Here is a 23415-nt window from a genome sequence, read left to right as displayed (position 1 = left end):
AGTGGCTGCTATGGCAGCACAGTATCAGGCTGTGTGGATAATCTCCAGCGTTGCATTATTGTTGTCAAGGTAATGTGGCGTTATTTGCCGATTGAGGTGGTCTGTTACTCTCCACGGGATTTTATTTGGCCTCTGCTTAGGTATCACGTGGGTTCGTGGGGTCCATTCCTTCGAATTCTGTTAGGGCCTTCTTCCACTCGTCTTCTATTCTGGATAGCATGACTTCATCTCTTTCCACTTCAGCTACTCTGGGTTGTATTTCTTCTTGCTGTTCCTCCTCTGCTTCCATGGTATGCTGTTCCTCCTCTGCTTCCATGGTATGCTGTTCCTCCTCTGCTTCCATATTGACCATGTTCTATGTGCTTTGCAGCAAATCGCTGATATCCTGCTTGATTTTTTCCAAGATGGCAGGAGCTATTAGGTTCTTCGTGACGATGGTCCTTCTTTGGTCTTCTAATCGTTGTTCGGTGACCTGAATATCCGGGTATCGTTCCAACAGTCTCTAGCCTGGTTATTTCATAGTATGCTCGCATGATGTATGTATTCATTTCAATGCTCCACTTCATGCATTGGAGTTTTCTTCCTTCCTGAGTTGTCACTGGCGCAGTTGTGCTGGAAATACTTCCAATTGGTAGGGCTGGATGGTCTTGCCCTTCTCTTGTGGTAGTCTAATGGGAGGCAGTGTCACTTGCTCCACTGTCTTGCTCAGGAGACTGTCTCCAATTTTTCAAGCCGACCCGTCTGCCTAAGAGCCTGAATACGAGTGACTTTATCCTGTGCCACACTCGATGCAGTATGAATAATATTTATCTGCGACATCATCCATCTATGGAGGTGGACTTGTTTACCTTCAGCTTATGTCCAGTGATTTATTTATTTTAGTTCTTGTGAGTGACACCAGATGGTGCCACTATCTGCCTCAGTCATCACTCCGACCTTTAGGAAGGGAAATCCAATGGGGTAACTTTCGCGATGTGGTTTTTTTTTTTTTTTTTATTGTTTAATATTATTATTATATCCGTCTCCCAGCGTAATAGAGACTGCTACTACTACTACTCACCTCAAGAAATTGTTTTGTTTCCCAAAACAATTAGTGAAAACTCATAATTACAAATTTTTATGGTTAAAACATGGAAGATTTACATGAAGAATAATGAATCTTCAAGAGCCATAAGCATCTTGAGTTAAAAAACTGCAGTATATAAAATAGACTTCTTTATTGTGAATAATTGTAGTTACTTGAAATCTGGTACTAAGGTAAAGTTAAGACATCAGGCATGCTTTTTGAGGAATCACAAATTTTCACCTCACCTTTACATTTTTTAAATAATCCAAATGTTCAAGCTCTTTTAATTGATAAAAAACTGTTTTTTCTGGTAGCTCTAAATATCAGGTCATTAAGAAAAAAATGGTTTAACTTCTTACAATATATAAATGCAATGAAAGAATATATCTCATGTATAGTCACTTTTTATATTAACAGAGGTCAGATACTCTGCAATCTTAAACAATTATGGATTTGAACATACCTTGTTTGGAATAACTAGGCAACAAAGGATTGTGGGTGATACAACAGTAAGCTCATGCTTAGATCACATTATAACAAATATAAAGTTGAAGTATGCAAATTCCTACATACTATTAAATCAACTTTCAGATCACAGAACTTGCATACTAATAATAGATATGCACTCAAAACAACATCCATGTGAAGATATAAAATTAACAAATGTTGCGAAGAAAAATTATTCATCAACAGGTAAACTGAAACAGAACATGGAAAACTTGTTAATACAAGAGGAAATATCCTACACAACAAATGTAAATGACTTTTCAAATAAGATAGTACAAATAATAAACAATTCAAGGTTAAATACGGAGAAAAAAGTAAATCACTCAGATTGCAACATAAATCCTAGGAGTAACAGGATTAAGCATAAGAAACCTTGGATGACAAAAGAAATAGAAGAATTAATGGTAAATTAATGGAAGAGATAAATACTTAAGGCAGTAGAGAAATTGTCCATCAAAGATAGAACATTATCGTAATTATAAAATACTAAGAAATAAATTGATCGCTATGATTAGAAAACAAAAAAACACTTATTACAATCAACTTTTTATGGATAAGCAGATAACTCAAAAGGAAAAATGGAACATTATAAATAACCTACTAAGTACAAGGGAAAAAAATCAAGGGGAAATCAAATTAAAACATTATTAGAACAGATCTCTGGTACAAACAAACAATATGAGGCTGCAAATAGATTTGCCAAAGCTGTATTAGATCTCAGTAGATACAAAATACACTATTGCCAAGACTCCTTTGCTCAAAAAGATAGTCCTCCTCAGATAGTGAACTCTTGTGTAGTCTTAGCTCCACAGTACATGGAAATTCTTAAGATCATAGAACAGTTAAAGAACAAGAAAACTTATGAACTGGACTGTATTACAGTAACTGAAGTAAAGAGAAATAAAGAACAGTTCACTGTTCTCTTGGTGGAACTTATAGCATGAATGTTAGAATCGGGAAATTATCCTTCAAATCTACTTTCCTTTAAAATACTCCCTATATATAAAAAGGGACAACCTGATGGCTTTTGTAATTATAGACCAATACAATTCAGTCGGTTATAAATAAAATAATAGAAAATCATATATTTTCCCATATAAGCAAATATTTACATCAGTATGGACTGTTAAACAACTCTCTATTCTCATATCAGAAGGGCAAAAGCACACAGACATTATTAGAAAGTTTAGTAGATTCTTTTAACTTACATTTAAACAACAATAACTTCATAATGATTTTATTTATTGATTTGACCAAAGCATATTACTTAATTGATATCCCAATCTTGAAACAGAAATTACAGAAATATGGTATAAGGGGAAGAATCAATCAACTCTTAGCATCTTATTTAACCAAAAGAAAAATAACAGTAGAAGTAAAGAATACAAAGGGAAAATCATATAATGTAAAGAGAGGAGTACCTCAGGGCACTCATGCAGGGCCAATCATGTTAGTCACTTTTATAAATGACATATTCGAAGAAATAAAGAACTCCTTTTTAAAAATTTATGCAGATGATATAATCTTATATACAATTGGAAAGAACCTGACAAAAATGGCAAAAGATTTACAGCAGGATGTAATAAATTTACAAAATTGGTTGCATGACAATAAATTAGCACTCAGCTTTGAAAAACAAAAGTTTTGGTAATTAGACCTCCTCATCAAACCCTGGACATTCATCCCTCTATTAAATTACATGAACATAAATGCCTACATGTTCAGGATTTCCAGAATTGCAAATGTCTAACAGTGGAAGAAGTTTCAAATCACTGTTACCTTGGGTTATGGATTGACTATAGTCTAAGTTGGGCAATGCATATAACAAACTTGTACAAAAAAATGAGATTTTATGTTTACTTTTTTTATTACATCAAAAATAAGTTAAATCTAAGAACAAAAGTTATCTTATATTATGCATTAGTGGACTCCCAACTCAATTATTTAGTAAATGTATGGGCATGAGCAAATATAACTGAAATAAGGGTAATAAACAACTTACTTAACAGGATTCTGAAACTTTTAATGGGGACAAACTCTTGGAATGATCTGAATAAGAGAAGGCAATTTTTGTTGAAATATAAAATACTTTATCCAATTCAAAAACTGAAATTAAATTTATTCTTGAAGAATCTTAATGCTATTTATCAAGAGTCGAATCTTCAAAGGAATGTATCACATAACTTTAGGAATCCAAAAGCAATTGTTTTGCCTCACCCTAGGGTACTAAATAGATTTGGAGATAGGCACATAATGAACATAATAAATAACTTGTTGGCTAGTGTTGATTTCAGGCTCAGGAGAAGTTATTCTGTTTCCAAATTAAAATTCCTAATAAGAAGATTTTTGATACTCAATGATACAGTAGATTAGACCTGATATGTTGATCAATTACTTTCTCTGTTTGCAGTGTGGAATGTACTATGTGTAATGACTTCATTATCTTTTCTGTTAGTTAACAAATCTGTATGCAAAAACTGTTGTAAATGATGAATTACAACTTGTTGTCAAGAAATTCACTTTTCTTAACAAGTTCTTTTATTGTAAACAAATTCTCTTGATAAAATTGTATTGTATTATTATTATTATTATTAAAGGAAGCCTGAGGCTTTTGCTGCACCAGACAAAAAATTAAAATAAAATAAATAAATAAATTTCTGAGTTACCCTGAGAGAGAGAGAGAGAGAGAGAGAGAGAGAGAGAGAGAGAGAGAGAGAACAAGAGTCTGAAGTAGAAGGGAATCACCAAGCGCCTGAGGTTATTATCCATTAGCAATACTTAATTGTTAATGTCATTGTAGTCATTCAAACTGAGTGTTTTCTGTAATCACATTACATTTGATGGTGTGAAAGCATTGTGCATATCAATATTTATTTGCCGAACATTTGTAGCAAACAGAAAAAACTGGAGTAAAGAAAAGATAAGCCACCACAAAGATCACGTGTATTCAATCTATAAAGAATTTTATTTAATAATTCAGTAGTTCAGTTACAGAAATATTTGATCTAGAATAGTGTTTCTGAACCTTTTTTTTTAATTATCACCCCCTAAAGGGCTTTTTTGACAATTTTTCCCTACTCACCCCCCCCCCATGAAATTTTAAACAAGAAAATACTTTATACTTACTCTTTTTATTCAATTGAATCCCTGAGCCTGATGCTTCTTAGCTAAAAGTTCAATGTTCTGTATGATATTAGTAAGCTTAATCCTGTCTCCTCTTGAACATATATCAATTCTGTTTCTTTTGTTTGTTAATATTTTATTTACTGAACTAAAACCACTTTCAACCACATAAGACATTGGAAAACAAATAAGTACTTTGGCCATTTCCGACCGCATTGTTGGATAAAGAAGTTCAGTTGTTTTTGATCCCCACAACTCAGCCATTATACCTTTATCTAATATAAATTTCATTCTTCTTTACATCTTAATTCAATAAGTTCTTGAATTTCTTCACTAGCAGACCAGCATCACATCCATTTGGATCTAACATCCATGGCTTCACTTCAAAAGAAAATAAATCTGAAAATCTATTTTTCATTTCACCTTTTAAAGAACACAAATGATCTGACTAATTCTTAATACCATTCTTGGTGAGAGATTCATTGATTTCAGCTAACTCTTGCATACCATGAAATTGTTTTCTCATTAAATTGCTTTCAAATATTTCCAGTTTTTCAGTGAAGGCTTTTAATACACTTTTGCAGTGTATTATCGTAATTAATTTCCCTTGAAGTTGAAATTATACTTCATTAAGTTTTTGAAAAATCCAAGCCATATAGTATATGTTGTTTTTTATGTTTGCCGATTTGCTTTGCTAAATCTGTGTCTGTCTCATGCATTTTCTAAAAAACTAATTATCTTAAAAAGGTTTGCAAATCTTGTTAGACAGTTTCCTTTAGAAAGCCATCTGACTTCTATATGTAAAAGAAGCCTCACATACTGTTCTTCATTATCAACACAAAATTTTCTGAAAAGGCAATCATATTTGCTATGTGACTTTATTTTATTGATGGTTTTAATAAATATACTGAGAGATTGAAAAAGAACTGGACAAATAGTTTTTGCAACCAGACAATGTCGGTGTACAATGCAGTGTATTGCAAAAACTTCGGAACATACTTCCTTAAGGTGGGCTGTAAAACCTTTATGTCTTCCAACCATGAAGGTAGCACCATCAGTGGCACAGAATACCAAATTTTCCAATGGTACTTGTTTTACATCAAACCATGTTTTTACAGCAGCAAAAATAGATGGTCCAGTGCCAGTCAGTTTCTATAGATTTTAAAAACAACATCTCTTCTTGCCATTTACAATCATCAGTGACATAATGAACGTATGCCATTAGAAGGGCCTTATTGTCAGTAACTGTGGATTCATCAATCTGAATAGAAAATTCAGATTGATGAATTTTCAATTTGTCAATTAGCTGCTCTTCAGTGTTAACTGACATCTTTTCGATTCATCTTCGAATTGAATTGTTGCTCAATGGCAATGCTTTTAAAATACTGGAAAGATCTTGATGCATCACTGTTGAAATTACAGTCTCCAGTGCAGGTTTTATAACAGTCTTAGCAACTGTATAACTGGTAGTGTTCATACAGTTGCTCATACAGTCTTAGCAACTGTATGAGCACTACCAGTTATTGAAATGATTTCTCCAATTTTATAAGACACAATCATTCCATTGTTATTTGTTTGTGTGTTCTTCTTAAATAAGGAAGTAACTCATCTTACTCAAAATTCTGTTTTAAAATTTTAAAATATTCAATATGTTTACCAACTTTATCAGGATGTTTCCTTTTTAAGTGATCTAAAAGGCTTGATGGCTTCTTAGCTTCATTTGAAAAAACTATTACACATAAGACATATGGACTGTCTTGAGTCGAATGGGCTTTCAATAAGATGATAGTATCTAGATATTCATCCAGATACTGTCGACACCTTTTCTTTTCAGCACTTGACATGGTCGATGATGGGTTGAATAACTACAAAGAATCTAATAATAGAATATAAACTATTTTTATTTAACTCTCATAGCCCATGTCACTCACAAAAGCACTGTGGATCAAAAATAAACAACTTCCACAAGGAAACAATAAATCAGTACTAATTGTTGCTAGAAAGTAGAAACAATAGACCGAAACATTTCCTCATCCCATCCATGCCTCATATATTGACCAAAGAAACAAAAGAATAAATAAATAAACCATATCATCCTCGCTTCTGCCAAGGTCGCAGCTGTCGGAAAGGCACAAACATCAGGGATTTTCGAGACATTACCTCTAAAAGCACTGAGGCATTTAATGCCTGTGAAAGGCAAAGGTAGTTGAATTAAATCTCACCCACTATTTTCCCTTCATCAAAATTTCTCACTCACTCCTAATATATATCTATATGTTAAAAATTCAGTTGTCTAGGGGAAAACCCAACGAGAGAAATTAAATATTAAGGAATAAGATGTCGTTGGGTAGATTTGAACTTTGGAGGGCCACAAACCATTGTAATACCAATGATATTTTGCCCCTACAAATAGTGAATATCAATTCACTATTTGCAGTGAAAATAATCTTTTCAATGGATCAATATTGCCAGATATGATGTCACTAATAATGAATGATCAACTACTAGTTTAACTCATATTTATCAATGTTAAAATAATGCTTGTTGCAAGAAAAGTTTGCCACCTTAAAGTGAGAGATTGTTTTCCTGACTGAGAAGCTCTTATTTTCAGTATGCTTCTTCCATTCAGTGAAATCCACAATTTAGAAGGAATCCTACATAGCCTTCCCTGCAGCAGTGTTCATACAAGATTTGGTTTTTCAGCTATTCTGTGATTAAAATTAGAAACATATTTTTTATAAGGAAGTAAGTAGTAGTACACAAAATAGTTATTGTCTTGTGTGTTATCTAAGCCTGTTTAACTTTGTACAAGGTATTTGACCAACTATCAGAATTATTTTTTTTAATTAATGTTTAAAGTTTTTCCTGTTGAAGTTGACATTTTTCCTTTATTAATTACTAGTCTGGTTACTAGTTAACAGAAATGGATAGTGCTATTTATACTGGTTTGTGTCAATATACTGGCAATTGATAAAGTTTATCTTGATGCAGATATGTTAAATCAGCAATTTAATATGCTAAATGGGCATTTTTCCCTTACATCTGAATCATCTCTACATGAATAATCACAGAATGTTATTTTCACAATACATGAAATAAATGTTTTCTGTATTTCAGAAGTATTTGTGGAAATAAATGCAAACTAAAATATTTTATATATTTTTTCAAAGAAGTGGATACGTTGGGCAATGGAATTGGAGGAGGGTGTCAGGGAAGTCCTTGTGCCTTTGGATGCACTCCAACTGGTCCAAATGGATTTACCTGTGGTTGTCCTGATGGATATCAAAGAATTGGACAAGGGTGGGTAAAAAGTTTATTATCATTAGATGTCTTATAAATAAAGTACTGATTTGGTTTATTTTTTAGATGAGTGTATTACTTAAATAGTTAATATTATAAAATGAAACTATGGCAGAATGTCTTATTAAATGAAAACTAAGTATCTCCAGTATGGAATATTCTATTTCAGTTTGGTTCTTATTTGTATACAAGACTAAAAGAACTGAACATGTGCTGGTACATTTTAAAGTTACAATTCCTGATGTATAGTACTAAAATATGTACATTCTGAAGCTCAAAGTACTAAAATGTGTACATTCTAAAACTAAAAGTACCATAGTTTTTGAATTTGTACACCTTAGAAAATATTTTCTTCAATTCTAGTGTTTCTGAGTAGCGATACAAGTTTTTAAGTTGTTATGAAGCTGTTGAAATCACTCCTGAAAACCATTTCATGCCACCTTCTTCAGTGCTTACATCATAGTAGCTTGCACTTATTTTCAAAGTATTTTAAATGAGGAGACACAATTAACCCATGTGTTGGTAACAAATTTTAGGTTTATTTCAAAGTTAAATTTGATGAATCAAATTAAACTCACCAAATCATAGTTTTTAACTTTATTATAGGGATCAATGTGGTATCACTAAGACATTTAAAATAATAAAACCCTGAACCAAGTAATAAACGTGGTTTAGTGTTCAGCCTTAACTGCAGCAAATTCCTGCCTTAGTTAAGGTTGAACTTCACTAGGTACAATTCTCTTTAAAATAAAAGAAAAATAAGAAAAGACAGCGCAGTACTCACTTTGAGCACTGCGAACACAAAATACTCCAAGTGGCAAACACTCACAAGCACCAAAGAATAAGCACACTGTTGTAATAATTAAATAATTAGATAGAAACCTGGACCTCATAAGCACTACCTCTTCAAGGGAATATCAGCACTTGTGATCTCTAAAAAAAATTATATATCAGTCGGTGGCTGCTGTCCAACAAAATGGAAGTCCATATACAATCTGAAACAGATAAAAAATAACAAAGAGAACTCAAAATTTAAATTGTGTCATGCCATTTCCCTTTATAGGTTTAGTAAGAATTTATATTTCCATTATCTGTTTTATTCTTATTTAACCTATAGAGAGTGGTAGTCATGGCAGATTTTATAATTGAGTCCTGTTCTTTATTTTTTTGGTTCAGATCATATAAGATTATTTAGTTCAAAAGAGTGCCATTGTTATATAAGAGAGTACCAAAGAAAGAGTGCCATTTTTATATAAAAATGGCACTCCTTCTTTGGTGCTTGTAAGTGTGTCTCCTATCTAAGACAACCCACTTTGTCTTTTCTTTTCTTATTTTATTTTGTTTTATTTTGAATACATGTCCTTGGTATGTAGGAGCTGAATTGCACCTATCAAGTTTAACTTTTTAACTGAGGCAGGAATATCTGTATTTGCTATGTACTTTGGTGTTTTCTTTTATTGTAAGTCTTAGTGATATCACCAGTTGGTTTCTATAGTAAAGTTATTTTTGATTCATATGTAAAATGGTCCATTATATTTGTTTCCCCCCCCCCCCATTTTCTTCTTTGATATATATTTTCTTCTGTCCCATTCTTCTTTTTGTTTGAATGTTTGTGACTACAGTGTAGTTTCTTCATTATATTTCTTAATTTTCTCTGTTATCAGGTTTCATTACTCAATCATTTGATTTTATTTAAATTTAAATTTATTAAATGTTATTTAAATTAAAACTTCTTATTATGATTTAGTTCTATATTAATTTGAATTTTGTTATGTTATGTTTTTATTTAACCTGTAGAGGGTGTTGGACATGACATACGTTATAATTTTGAGTTTTCTTCATTACTTTGTGTGGTTTAGATAGTACAGGAATATCCATTGATATTTTATTGGTAGCAGTCAATCAGTGACTGAAATACAACCCTTTGTGTCATTCACAAATCACCAATGTCTCCATGAAGAGGTATGCTTATGAGTTTCAGATTCCTATCTGATTATAGTTGGAGCTCTCTTTAACGAACTTCCATATAGCAAATTTTTCTATTTAGCGAATTATTTTGATTTCCCCTTGGTCATTACATTGAAAATTTCCATATAATGAACTGATTTCAAGAGACCTGGATATGCATTGTTTGCACCTCTGCCTTTAGGCAATAAAGCTGATGCTGTAGAAAGTACGAATTAAGAGCTAAAAGGATGAAGAATTAAGAGCCAAACCATTCCACAATTTACTGGTGCCCATAAAACTTATACAACTGCCTCTACTGTACCAAAAAGTCGCACTGTTCAACTGCTATCTGTGTCCACTGCCATTGACAAAAATCAAGGCATATTCCTGAAGCAGACATTGGCTCTAGTCAACCTGTTTCTACTGTAAGCACTTTATTAGAGAATTAGGAGAGAGTGATTTTCCTTTATCCCGAAAATTCATCTGTTGTTTCACAGAAAGTCATCCACATTTTAAGTAAATTTCACTAGTCTCTGCTTACATGGTAGGTACAAGTGTCTACCTGTACCTATTCTTAGCTACCCTAAAACAGCCCATATGTTTACTTGTACCACAATGACTTCCAGCAGTCTCTGAAATACCCTGCATCTTGTTTTTCAGGCTGCTGCTTATTCCAATAGAAGCAGTGCAAGAATCACTTTCACCTCTGCCAGCGTCTACGGTTAATCTATTAGTCCTTGTATCCCTCCAAGCTAGTAGTTTTCCGACCCACCTAACACTGCCTCGATAGCATCAGCAAATATTCTTGCACCCTTTCTATTTAAGTGTATCCCATCCCTGTAGAAGCAGTATCTTCCTGTTAACAAGTACAGACCAGGCTGAAATTCTACCCCTTGAGCCTTGCACAATCTTTTCAGGGCCAAATTGATCGACAAGGCTCTCATCATATACTCCCTCCTATTGTGTCTCGGCAGAATTGCAGACACTTTCAAATTCAACCCTAATTCACACCTTTTTTTCAACAGTGGCCTATATATCAAGCTTATTGTCAAAGTTTGCAGATGATAGAAAGGTTGGCAGAGTTGTTAATGACAGTAAAGACAGTATGCTACTGCAACAGGATCTAGAAAACTTAAGCAGATGGGCTGCGAAATGGCAACTGAAGTTTAATATTGACTAATGCAAAGTACTGCATATGGGTAGCAGTAACTCAAGAGAAGTGTACCAACTGTGTGGTACTACACTCAGGGAAGTGGAGAATGAAAAAGACCTGGGTTAATTGTGCAATCAGATATGAAGTTCTCTGAGCAGTGCAGATGGGCTGCCAGAGCAGGTCATGGAGTCTTGTCAATGATATATAGGAATTTTTCTAGCAGGGTTAAGGAGATGATTATCCCCTTGTATAAGGCAATGGTCAGGCTACACCTTGAGTTCTGTATAGTGGTCTGGAGACCTCATTTTAGGAAGGATGTAGATTTGCTAGAACGAGTACAAAGAAGGGCAAGATTGGTGAGAGGAACAAAGGGGTGCTCGTACGAAGAAAGGCTTAAGTTCTGCAAATTGCAGCATTTGGAGACCAGGCAACTGCAAAGTGATCTGATTGAGGTGTATAAGGCCTTGAATGGTTTGATGGTTTGAGCAGGCTTAATGCTTGGCACCTTCATAGCCAGGTGGGCAGGAGCAGCAGTGCATAGCACACGCTTCTTGATTAGGCCGGGGTTCGAGCCCGTGACCATCAAATACGGAGGATGCGGAAAGGTCAGGGAAATGACCACCACATATCCCTGGAGCAGTATGGTCTTAGTTGCTAATGCTCCTAAAAAAAAAAAAAAAAAAACCAAAATCAGGCTCAATGCTGATGGGATTCTTCCGCTTGCTCAGATTAAGAACCTGAGGGGGCATAGATTCAAATTGAGGAAAGCCAGTTGTAAAATAGATGTGTAGAGGATTGCCTTTAGCCAGCCGGTAGTTTGCTGGAATTGACTTCCATCTGTTGTTGTGGGATTCAATAGCTTAAATAAATTTAAGGCTGAACTAGACAAATATTTGGAGTGCTTAACGCTAATGCTAATATCCTTCAACCTACAGGTACTTCCCCTGAATCTAAGGGGATGTACCTGTAGATGCTCTCACTGTTATTATGGCCAAAGGTTTATCTACCTCTTTTGCATCTTCTCTTATTAAAATTGAGTAGATTCTGTTAGCCCCAAGTTCTTTGTACGCTTTTAGCTGCAGCAATTTCTCTACAACTTTACTCTTTGTTATTATTAAATCATTTAATTACAAGTCAGTATTTGACAGACTTATGCTAACCTCATTTCTAAAAACTTATTCATGTGTGAATCCAGATGCAAAATGTTTATTCAGTTTATCAGCAATCTGTAAAGGATCATTGATAGTTATACCATTCATACACAGTGGACCATGATTCATTCCTTTTCTTCTAGTATTAATATACACAAAGAATTTCTTGCTACTTTTCTTTACACTCTTACCCAAGGACTTCTTGTAACCTGCCTTAGTCTGCTCAACATCCCTCCTTCCTCTGAGTAACTTGGTTACATACTGGTTTGTACTTATTGTAGAACTCTGTTTCCCTTGACGATTTATAATCATCCCATGCATTTTTTTCCCCTCTGCTATTAAGCAAATAAGTACATCTGACATCCATTTGGTCTAAATCTTGTACAATATCTTTTAATTGGTATAAAATGTTTAATGACCTCAAAGATTATATTTCTAATTACCTCCCATTTGGCATTTACATTTTTTTACAAACATCGATTGGTCCCAATGAACGAGTTAAAAAAAAATGTTTAAGCTGATTATAATCACCTCTGCAAAAACAAAATCCCATCATCCCTTTACAGTAGTTATTTTGCTGAATAATGTATACCAATATGCAATGATCACCATCACCTAAAAGTTCCATAACCCAAAGATTCTTAATACACTTTCTATCAATGCTTGATAACCAGATCAGAAACGTTCCTTTCACTTATTACCTCTCTAACATGTTAGTTTAGATAGCGGTCCTCCAATAAATCAAGAAGTGCTTTGTTACTGTGTAAGCAGCCAACCCATGAGTTCCAGTATATATCTGGAAAGTTCAAATCCCCATGATAAAACATTCTGATTTGTTGATCCACTCTGTATAGATGTTCACTATACTCAACACAATCATTTTGCTTTTAACAGACTCCAACTCTCATTTTTATTTGCCTAGTGTTTATGTTACACAAGACTGATGCAATATTACCCTAGAAACCTGTCTGCTAGTTGTACTGTTTTACAGTCTGTATGCTTCTTAACCAAAAGCATTCTCCCCCCCCCCAATCTTGTCTGTCCTTTCTGTATTCATTATTATCATCATTCATTATTACCATATTCAATCATGTTTCCTCAATATCAGAGTATCACCATGTTTCTATTATACTATAATGATAGCATTTGATGACAATTAATACTTCAAACTCATCAAACTTATTTATTAAACTCCTCTGCATAAGCAAATAAATGTGTGCTTGTTTGTGTTTTTAGTAACTCTTATACAGCTTACATAAATGCTGAACCTGGAGACTGTCATCAGCCCTTGTAATTCCCTCCTGTTATTCATGCTACTGCATTTTAACAATAGAAGCAATGCAGGAATTCAATTCACCTCTGCTTATGGCTGTTGTAAGTTTTATTTTTACTTTCCACTAACACAGCCCTTAGCAAATTTTTAATTTGCTGAGAGCTATGTAAATTTTAAAAAGTTAAAAAGCAAATAAAAAATTTGCTGCCTCGCTCACTACCAAAAAGACTGTGCAGCCTACATATAAAACAACCATGTCCTGAACTTCATAGTTCAAATTAATAGTTCAATTTCATACTTCATAATTCAAATTAATAGTTCAATTTCATACTTCATAGTTCAAATTAATAGTTCAATTTCATACTTCATAGTTCAAATTAAGAAATTTACATAACATATTCGTACTTCATAGTTCAAATTAAGAAATTTTAGCATTAGCATTAGTAGAGGCATATGATGCAAGAAAGCAAGCTTATGCAGCACAGTCAAAAAAAAAAAACCGCTCCCATTTCACCCCTCTGTTCGTTCCAAATACCTGTCCGGTTCAGTCTTAAATTTTTTTAGGCTATCAACTTCCACAACAAAGGATGGAAGTCTGTTCCACCAACCAACTACCCGCTGACTAAAGGCAAACTTCCACACATCTATCCTACATCTGTCTTTCCTCAATTTGAATTTATGACCTCTCAGGTGATTATTCTGAGCAAGAGGAAGAATCCCATCAGTATTGAGCATGCTCAAACAATTCAAGGCTTTATAGACCTCAATCAGTTCATCTCGCAGTTGCCTAGTATTAAGACACTGTAATTTGCAAAATTTAAGCCTTTCTTCGTAAGAGCAACCCCTTGTTCCATTCACTAATCTTGTTGCCTGTCTCTGTACTTGTTACAACAGCTCTACATCCTTCTTAAAATGAGGCCTCCAGACCTGTATACAATGCTCAAGGGGTGGCCTGACCATTGCCTTATACAAGGGGATAATCACTTCCTTATCCCTTCTAGAAAAATTCCTGTATATCATTGACAAGACACTATGAGCTACCCTTGCAGACCATCTGCACTGCTCAGAAAACTTCATATCTGCCTGCACAATTACCCCCAAGGTACTTTTCGTTCTCTACCACTGTCAGTGTAGTACCACAGAGTTGATACGTCACTCTGGGGTTACTGCTTCCCATATGTAGTACTTTACATTTGTCAATGTTAAACTTCATTTGCCACCTCTCAGCCCATCTGCTCAACTTTTCTAGATCCTGTTGCAGCAGCGTACTGTCATTAATGTCCTTAACAACCCTGCCAAACTTCGTATCGTCTGCAAACTTGGACATTAAGCTTTGCTTTACCATCATCAATATCATTTATAAATACAGAAAACAACAATGGATCCAACACTGAACCATGAGGGACTCCACTAATAACATTACTCCATGATGAGCAGTGTCCATTGATTACGACTCTCTGTCTTCTCCCACTCAACCATCCCTTTATCCATAGCAGCAATTTGCCTCCAGTGCCACACTGCTCCAATTTGTTCAGCAGTCTTCCATGTGCAACAGTATGAAAAGCTTTTCTAAGATCCAAATATATGATATCAAAGTTATTCCTTGCATCCAGATCCTTTGTGACCACATCATAGTATCCTCGTATCATCATACGAGCTGCAAGAGTAGCTCATGGTGTCTTGTCAATGATATACAGGAATTTTTCTAGCAGGGATAAGGAGGTGATTAGTCCCTTGTATTAGGCAATGGTAAGGCCACATCTTGAGTACTGTATACAGGTCTGGAGGCCTCATTTCAAGAAGGATGTAGAGCTGCTGGAACGGGTACAGAGAAGGGCAACAAGATTAGTAAATGGAACAAAGGGTTGCTCTTACGAAGAAAGGCTTAAGTTTTGCAAATTACAGAGTTTGGAGACTAGGCACCGGCGAGGTGATCTGATAGAGGTGTATAAGGCTTTGAATGGTTTGAGCATGCTCAATGCCAATGGGATTCTTCATCTTTCTCAGAATAATCACCTCAGAGGGCATAAATTCAAATTGAGGAAGGACGGATGTCGGATAGATGTGCGGAAATTTGCCTTTGGCCAGCGGGTGGTTGGTTGGTGGAACCGACTTCCATCACTTGTTGTTGAAGTTGATAGCCTAAACAAATTTAAAGCTCAACTGGACAGGTATTTCGAACGAACGGAGGGGTGAAATGGGAGTGGGTTTTTTTTTTTTTTTTTTTGGCTGATGCTGAATAAGCTTGCTTTCTTGCATCATATGCCTCTGCTAATGCTAAATGCTAATGCTAATGCTAATCCAATCAAATTGGTCAGGCAAGGCTTTCCCTTAACAGAACCATGCTATGTCCAAGCTATAACTGAAGTCTTGTCTAGATGATCCTGCAGTGCTTCTTTAACCAGTGCCTTCATTAATTTTCCTGGAACAGAAGTTAAACTAACAGATCTATAATTATTTGTGTCCCTCTTTGATCCTCCTTTGTGAATTGGAGTCAAATTTGCAATCTCCAGGTCCATGGGTACCTTCCCTGAGCCCAGAGAAGCTCTCATAATTATGGCTAAGGATTTGCAAATTTCCTTTGCTGCCTCCTTTAATATAACTGTATAGATCCCATCCACCCCGGGTGCCTTTTTTATGTTTATCTTCAACAATTTCTCCTCCACTTTCCTCTCCGTTATTACAAAATCATCTAGCTCACTGACGGAGTTTAACTCACCTCTGGCATTCCCCTTCCTGAATAACTACTCATGGGTGAATGTAGATGCAAAATACTCATTTAGTTTGTTAGCCACCTGAGTAGGATCATCAAAAGTTAAACCATCAATATCCAGTGAACCAATCTGATTCATACACCTTTCCTTCTAGAGTTTACATAGGTAAAGAACTCTTTGTTGTTTTTCTTTGCGTCCTTTTGCCAAAGATTTCTCATAATCTGCCTTTGCCTGCCTAACCTCCTTTGTGACTTGGTTACAGAACAGCTTAAAGCTATCATAGGCTACCATGTCACCCATTAATTTATATGTATCCGATGTATTTTTCTTCTCTGCCATATGCCTCATTAGTTCATCTTACATCCATTTAGGCTTAAACCTTGAACAATATTTCTTATTTGGTATGTAAAGCTTAGTAGGTTCCAAGATAAATTCTTTGAATGTTTCCCATTTTGAATTTGCTGTTGGTAACATCATCAGTTGGTCCCACCGTATAGAAATTAAATACTGACTCAGACCACCTTATTCACCCTTACAAAAGCAAAAATCCTTCCCTTTACCTTTGAGTAACATCTTTGAGTAAATCCCACTTCAGCACACTGTGATTACTGCCATCTAGTGGTTCCTTTATCTGCAGATTCTTAATGCATGAAGAATCACTACTAATCAGATCAAGAGTATTACTCCCTCTAGTTGCCTCCCGAACATGCTGATGCAGAAAACAATCATCCAATAAATCCACAAAAGTCTTGCTAGTATGAGTGACCAACCCACAAATTCCAGTCAATATCTGGGAAATTAAAATCCCTCATTATAAGACTCTCTGATTTACTGGCCCACTCTATTTCCCTGTGCAGTTTCTTATTATACTCATCAGAGTCATTAGGCCTATAACACCCTCCTACTCTCAATTTTGATCTTCTAATGCTTATGTCACACCAAACTGACTCTACACTGCACTGTCCAGCGATGTCAACTGGCTTCACTTCCTTGGATTTTATGTGTTTCTTAACTAATAGCATAACCCCTCCCTCCTTCTATCCTGTCTATTCTTCCTGTACATTGTACTCCACCAAATTCCAGTTCTGCATTCCTTATTTCTGTGTGACACCATGTCTCTGGTATCCCAACAATATCTGCCTTTGATGTTTTGAGCAATACGTCAAATTCATCAAATTTATTTACCAAACTCCTAGCATTGGTGTACATGCAAGTATACATGCACCTGTTCCTATTCTTAGCTACCCTAACACGACCCATGTGTTTACTTTTACCGCAATGATTCCCAGCAGTCTTGAAATACCCTGCATCTTGTTTTCCAGGCTGCTGCTCATTCCAATAGAAGCAGTGTAAGAATCACTTTCACCTCTGCCAGTGGCCACTGTTAATCTATTACTCCCTGTATCCCCCCCCCAAGCTGGCAGTTTTCGGACCTACCTAACACTGCCTCGATAGCATCATCAAAAATTCTTGCATCCTTTCTATTTAAGTGTATCGCATCCCTGTAGAAGCAGTCTCTCCTGTTAACAAATACATTCCAGGCTGAAAAAAATTCTACCCCTTGAGCCTTGCACAATCTTTCGGGCCGAATTGATCGACAAGGCTGTCATCATATACTTCCTCCTATCGTGTCTGGGCAGAATTGCAGACGCTTTCAAATTCAACCCTAATTCATGGCTTTTTTTTCAACAGTGATCTGTACTTGTTAAGTAATTCCACCGGTTTCCTATCTTAATATCATTAGTACAACAATATCACCTTTTGTGCCCTTAAAAGATAATATCTGCTCTACAACGTCATCAACTCTTTCCCCCTGGTAGATATACCCTGGTCCTGTTCCACCTATCCTTTTTACATAGCATGTTTCCCTTTTCCCTGACAATAGAGTCACCAACAACTACTAGTTCCTGTGGGACCAGTGCATTCTGCCTTGGGGGTTGCCGCTGTGTTGCGTGATGATCAAGTGCAATCTCTGGCGTTGATGTGGGCAGCTAAGAGCTTGATGGGCCCCTCAATTTAGATCCTTCGAGGGCATCCACCCTGTCCTTCAAGCTCTCATATAGGCCCCCTAACAATGCTGAGTTGTCGCCTCATTTCCTTACATCGCGCATGCACACACACAAAGACATTCCCCTCAGCAATATCATGTCCCATACCTGATTGCTCCACAAACATCAAGCAAGCAATGCATTTTAAAAGGCTGTGATTCAGAGGGAAATTCCCCCCTTAGTTCTCCTCTAAGCCACAGCATTCCATTTAGCTTGAGCCTTTTGCTTTGCTGCTCTAGTGTGAGTCATGATTTCGATTCAATTTCAATAAATTTCAATTTCAGTACAAAATTATAACCCTAATCTTGTATCCCAATGCAGTTGTAACACTATATATCTATATATTTTTTTTCAGTATCAATTATTATCTTTGAGTTTCTTTATATAACTTCTGTATCAAGTTATGTATTAATTAATTATGTTACGTTTGTAAAATTTAAGTCATTATATGTATTTAGTTAAAAAGTACAATTTAATTATATAACATATTTTTTTAGATATATTGTTATCCATAATTATTTGCTGACACCTACAAATATTTACCATAGGCACTGTCTTTCAACAATGTCCCCAGGTTCAAGTGGAATAGGAAATAGAATAGCAGATTCCACAATAAGTAGTTTTGGCAATCTTAACAACCTTCCGGTACATGTTATTCCTGATTCTGATCCATTTGCAGTGTCAAATGACAAGATAATATCAACTGAAGGATGCTACTCATGCAAAGTGAATGGTGGTAGGCAAAAGAGGGAAACCCAGAGTAACTTTACTAACTTCTACGGCAATACTCTTAAAACTTCTAAAAGCAGAGCATTATTTAGCAAAGGACCAAGAAGACTAGAAAAAAGAATACTGAACAGAATGGTAAATAGTATAATTTTTAATTTTGTGAATAGCTATGAAATGATTATATTTAACATACCTTTAAAGAAAGTGTGTATATATATATATATATATATATATACACACACAGATAAGCCAAAAAATTATAACCAGCGAGTCGTTATGCAAATCGAAGCAACTGCAGGTGAACCAGTGTGCAGGTCGGGACACGGTATAAAAAATACCTGATACTGAGTTCCTTTAATCAGTGTTACTCTTGTTCTTCAGATGGGAAAGGCAGTCGACTTAAGCAAGTTTGACAAATTGTAATGGCCAGACGACTGGGTCAGAGCATATCCAAAATGGCACAGCTGGTGGGATGCTCATGGTCAGCCAAGGTTAGTACCTACCGAAAGTGTTCCGAGGAGGGGAAACCCACGAACCGTGTGAGGTGTTGGATGACGACGGCTCATTGATGCTCGATCTGAGTGAAGTCTTTCCCAGATGGTACGTGGCAACAGAAGGGCGACTTTGGCGCAACTCGCCGGTAATTGGAATGCTGGTGACTGGAGTAATGTGTTACAACAAACAGTACATTGAACTCTGCTGAAAATGGAGCTGCGTAGCCGCAAGCCACTCCAAGTGCCCATGCTAACCCCCATCCAGCGGCAACAGCACCTACAATGGGCACGCAAGTATCGAAACTGAACCTTGAGTGATTGGAAGTTCATCTGGTCAAATGAATCACTTTTTCTGTTGCACCATGTGGATGGCTGTGTACGTGTGTGTCGTTTACCTGGGGAATTGATGGTGCCTGGATGCACCTAGGACGTAAACAAGCTAGTGGCGGCGGTGTCATGCTTTGAGCCATGCTCTGCTGGGATACCCTGGGTCCCCAGGCATTCTGACATCTACCACCTACCTAAACATCATTGCTGGCAAGGTACACCCTTTCATGGCAACAGTCTTTCCCTCTGGTGGTACCGCCTTTCAGCAGGATAATGCGCCATGCCACACCACCCAGATTGTTTGAGACTGGTTTGCAGAACAACAGGAAGACTTCCAGGTATTGCCCTGGCCTCTAAGTTCCTCAGACCATCAATCCCATCGAGCATCTGTGGTTTGTGTTGGAACAGCAACTCCAATCTGCGGTCTCAACCACTGACCTTACAGAAGTTAAATTATCTGCTGGTTACATGTTGGTACCAGATACCCCAAGACACATTTAGAAATCTTATAGCATCCATGCCTCGCTGAGTACAAGCTGTTTTGGCTGCACTTGGAGGGCCAACATCATATTAGGTATATGGTCATAATGTTTTGGCTCATCAGTGTATATAGTTGATATTTTTCACTCTGAACATTGAAAAAGGATCTAAATATTGTTAACTAAAGAATTTTATATTCATTATCAACTAATAAATTTCTTTCTGTGCTAAAGTTTGAATTTCAAAATGCTGTAGATCAGGCATTTGTAAATAGGAGGAAAACAGAAGCTTTTTTGGGAAAATCAAGAGATATTTTAAAGTGCACATTGCACAATAAATTAAATTTTGCTGACAAAATGCATAATTTATATTAAAATAGTCATGGGTTTGTTTACCAGTATAGTATGCTTTTAAACATTAGCTTACCTGAAATTTTTCTATCTATAGATTTCTGTTTGGATGTTCTATAAGACATCAACTGATTTTGATTGCTTCAAGAAAAATATTCTTGCAGACTTTGCCCTCTTCTGAGGGCAAAGTCTACAAGAGTATTTTTCTTGAAGCAATCAAAGAGTATTTGATTACCCGCAAGAGTATTTTCCTCTTCTGAAATTTGAAGTCAAAGTTATTGTTCATAACAATGGCTTTGCTGTCTAGATTTGGCTGTCAGGGGCATTTCCAAACCTTTGCATATGAGCTCAGGTTTTGTTTTTTTAATCTGGCTAAATATTCTCTCATATTTAACACTGCTGTGAGGAACTTAAAATGCTAGCATGACTTGGGATAATATTATATTTCAAGCTTCCTTGTACACTTCCCTAGTCAAGGAACACCATACATCAGTTCTTTCTTCTTTCATGATAACATCTGGTAGGCTCTGAAGCTGAAACTTGAAACTGAGAGAACTAATGCTGCGGAACATTATTATTATGGTGCAAGGAAGAGAGAGAGAGAGAGAGAGAGAGAGAGAGAGAGAGAGAGAGAGAGAGAGAGAGAGAGAGTGTGTGTGTGTGTGTGTGTGTGTGTGTGTGTGTGTGTGTGTGTGTGTGTGTGTGTGTGTGTGTGTGTGTGTGTGTGTGTGTGTGTGTCAAATTAGAAGGGAATCACCAAGAAGAGAAGAATGATGATATCCAGCTCAGGACCCTGGGTGTGCCAAGCCCATACTCACCAGATGTGAGCCCCTGGGGTATATACTGCTTCAACTATTTCTTTATCTTCAATAACTAAGAAGTACTGGAAACTTGTCCACAAAAAATTTCAAATTTGAAAATACGGCACTGCCAATCTTTGAAGTTTAAATTCGTGTTACTTCAGCATTTATAACAACATAATTTTTCAGTGGGAACTTGTTCACTATGTAGTCACATGCAGCAATAACATACTTCCTCATTGAACAAAAAAACAGAATCTTCACATGGTGTTTTAGACTCACCATGATGACCCTGACTGTAAAAATGACTATGACTATGTCAGAATCATCCTTCTTATTTAGTTTGCTATTTTAATCAATTTCCAAAATGGAAGTGGAAGGTTTGAAAATGTTGGTGAAATAAATTGACACATGACATTCTTCAACATATATAAGAATAGTGACCTCAGTATGCAGAGTGAGGTATGTTGGATGACTATCTAAATTCAGATTTTCAAACATTGAAAATATGAATTCTTTAGAATTCCTTTCACCAGATGCTTTGCAATTCAAAAGTTCTTTCTCTTGGAGAGTTCATGAACTGGATTTGGCAGTGGCAAGATAACTGCATCAGACCCAAAATGAGCAAAATTCATAACTAACCAATGCCAATAAACAAGCATGTTGTTTGTTAATAGGTCAATTTTTCACTCCCAGCTAGTATTGCACTTTGACCAGTAAAAGAAGATGAAATAGAAAAGAGTTGGTCATTTGGGCAATACTACAAATGTTACAAACACCATCACATTAATAACTGCAAAGAATAAGCCCCCGAAGCATAACATTTTTTGTCACCAGTGGGTGACAAAAAATGTTATGCTTCGGTTAAACTTTATTTGACCTTTAAGTTGACCACCTGGGCAGCTCACATAGTGACTAGCCAGGTGATCAACTTAAAGAAATTTGTGCTAACTAATAACTGACAAACTGTCAGGTTTTAATGAAAAGGTTTAAATACATAAAATTGTAATTCATGTAAAATTAAAATATATTGAATATGAAATCAGCATGTATTTTGCCAGGAGGCTTTGATTAAAACAAAAAAAGAAGAAGAGTGGTGTTCTCTCTCGTGTTCCTCATGATTTTAAATGTTTCCAGTCATTTCCAAGAAGGCAAAAAATGTATGGCCTTAATGAAAAAGTTCAGTACCTTAACCTAATTTTACAATAAAATGAATTTTAAAAGAGTTTTAAACTTTTGCAGTAAATTACTGTGTTTATTACAGGAACTTTCATTTAATTATGTGAAGTCGGGAGGACTGTTTTGCCTTCAGAATGAGTTTTCCTGGTATTGCACTACCTTCAAACAACATAGCCAAAAGGTTAATCTGACAGTTATTTAAAAGAGACTACCCGGTGATGAGCCACTAAGTTTTGAAACAGGCTGTTGGTAGTAGTGTCTGATCTTTTAAGTAAAGGGCAGATTAACCTTTTGGCAATGTCATTTGTTTGAAAGTAGTGCAAAACCAGGGCAACTCATTATGAAAGTAAAGTGTATTCTACTGTGAGTCATAACACTGCTGTATTAACCGACAACTTAAATCATATTGACCACAAAAGCACATGAAAGGAGAAAACAGTTCTCACAACTTCATACAAGGTTAAAAAAATTAGACTGCTTTTTCCCACATTCCAGTTTGTCCTTCCTTGGCTGATTTCTCTGTTGATGTAAATAAGTTCATTAATGGCTCTACTTACCATTCTATGCTTAGAGGGGTAAGCATAGAAAAGTAAGTAGTAAGTAGTTCATAGAAAAGTAACACCTCTTACCTCAGCTGTCTCAGATCCTAATATTGTATTATATTTTATATGCTGTATTATTATTCTTAAACCACCCTGTGATGCACTTGGTACCAGTATGCATCACAGGTTGTAAACTCTCCCATCAGGGGAGAATTATTATTATTACAGTAGA

The 23415-nt window shown here is 35.8% G+C and overlaps 1 protein-coding gene across 3 annotated transcripts in view; it reads left to right on the top strand.

The window, feature by feature from the left end:
* The window catches only part of LOC150080668 (fibrillin-2-like), a 1460049-nt gene that overhangs the window by 1399854 nt on the left and 36780 nt on the right, over window positions 1-23415 (top strand). For 2 of the 3 annotated variants that reach the window (XM_090381969.1, XM_090381967.1), the window contains exons 64-65: window positions 7867-7996; window positions 18831-19146. In XM_090381969.1, coding sequence (XP_090238095.1) covers window positions 7867-7996; window positions 18831-19146 — 446 coding nt within the window. The remainder of the gene's footprint in view (window positions 1-7866; window positions 7997-18830; window positions 19147-23415) is intronic. The other variant, XM_090381968.1, reaches the window with a different exon arrangement.

This window comes from Mastigoproctus giganteus, chromosome 9, assembly GCF_048544385.1.
Source record: "Mastigoproctus giganteus isolate SK-2022 chromosome 9, ASM4854438v1, whole genome shotgun sequence".
Classification (NCBI taxonomy): domain Eukaryota; kingdom Metazoa; phylum Arthropoda; class Arachnida; order Uropygi; family Thelyphonidae; genus Mastigoproctus; species Mastigoproctus giganteus.
This window is presented reverse-complemented; position numbering and strand designations above follow the sequence as displayed.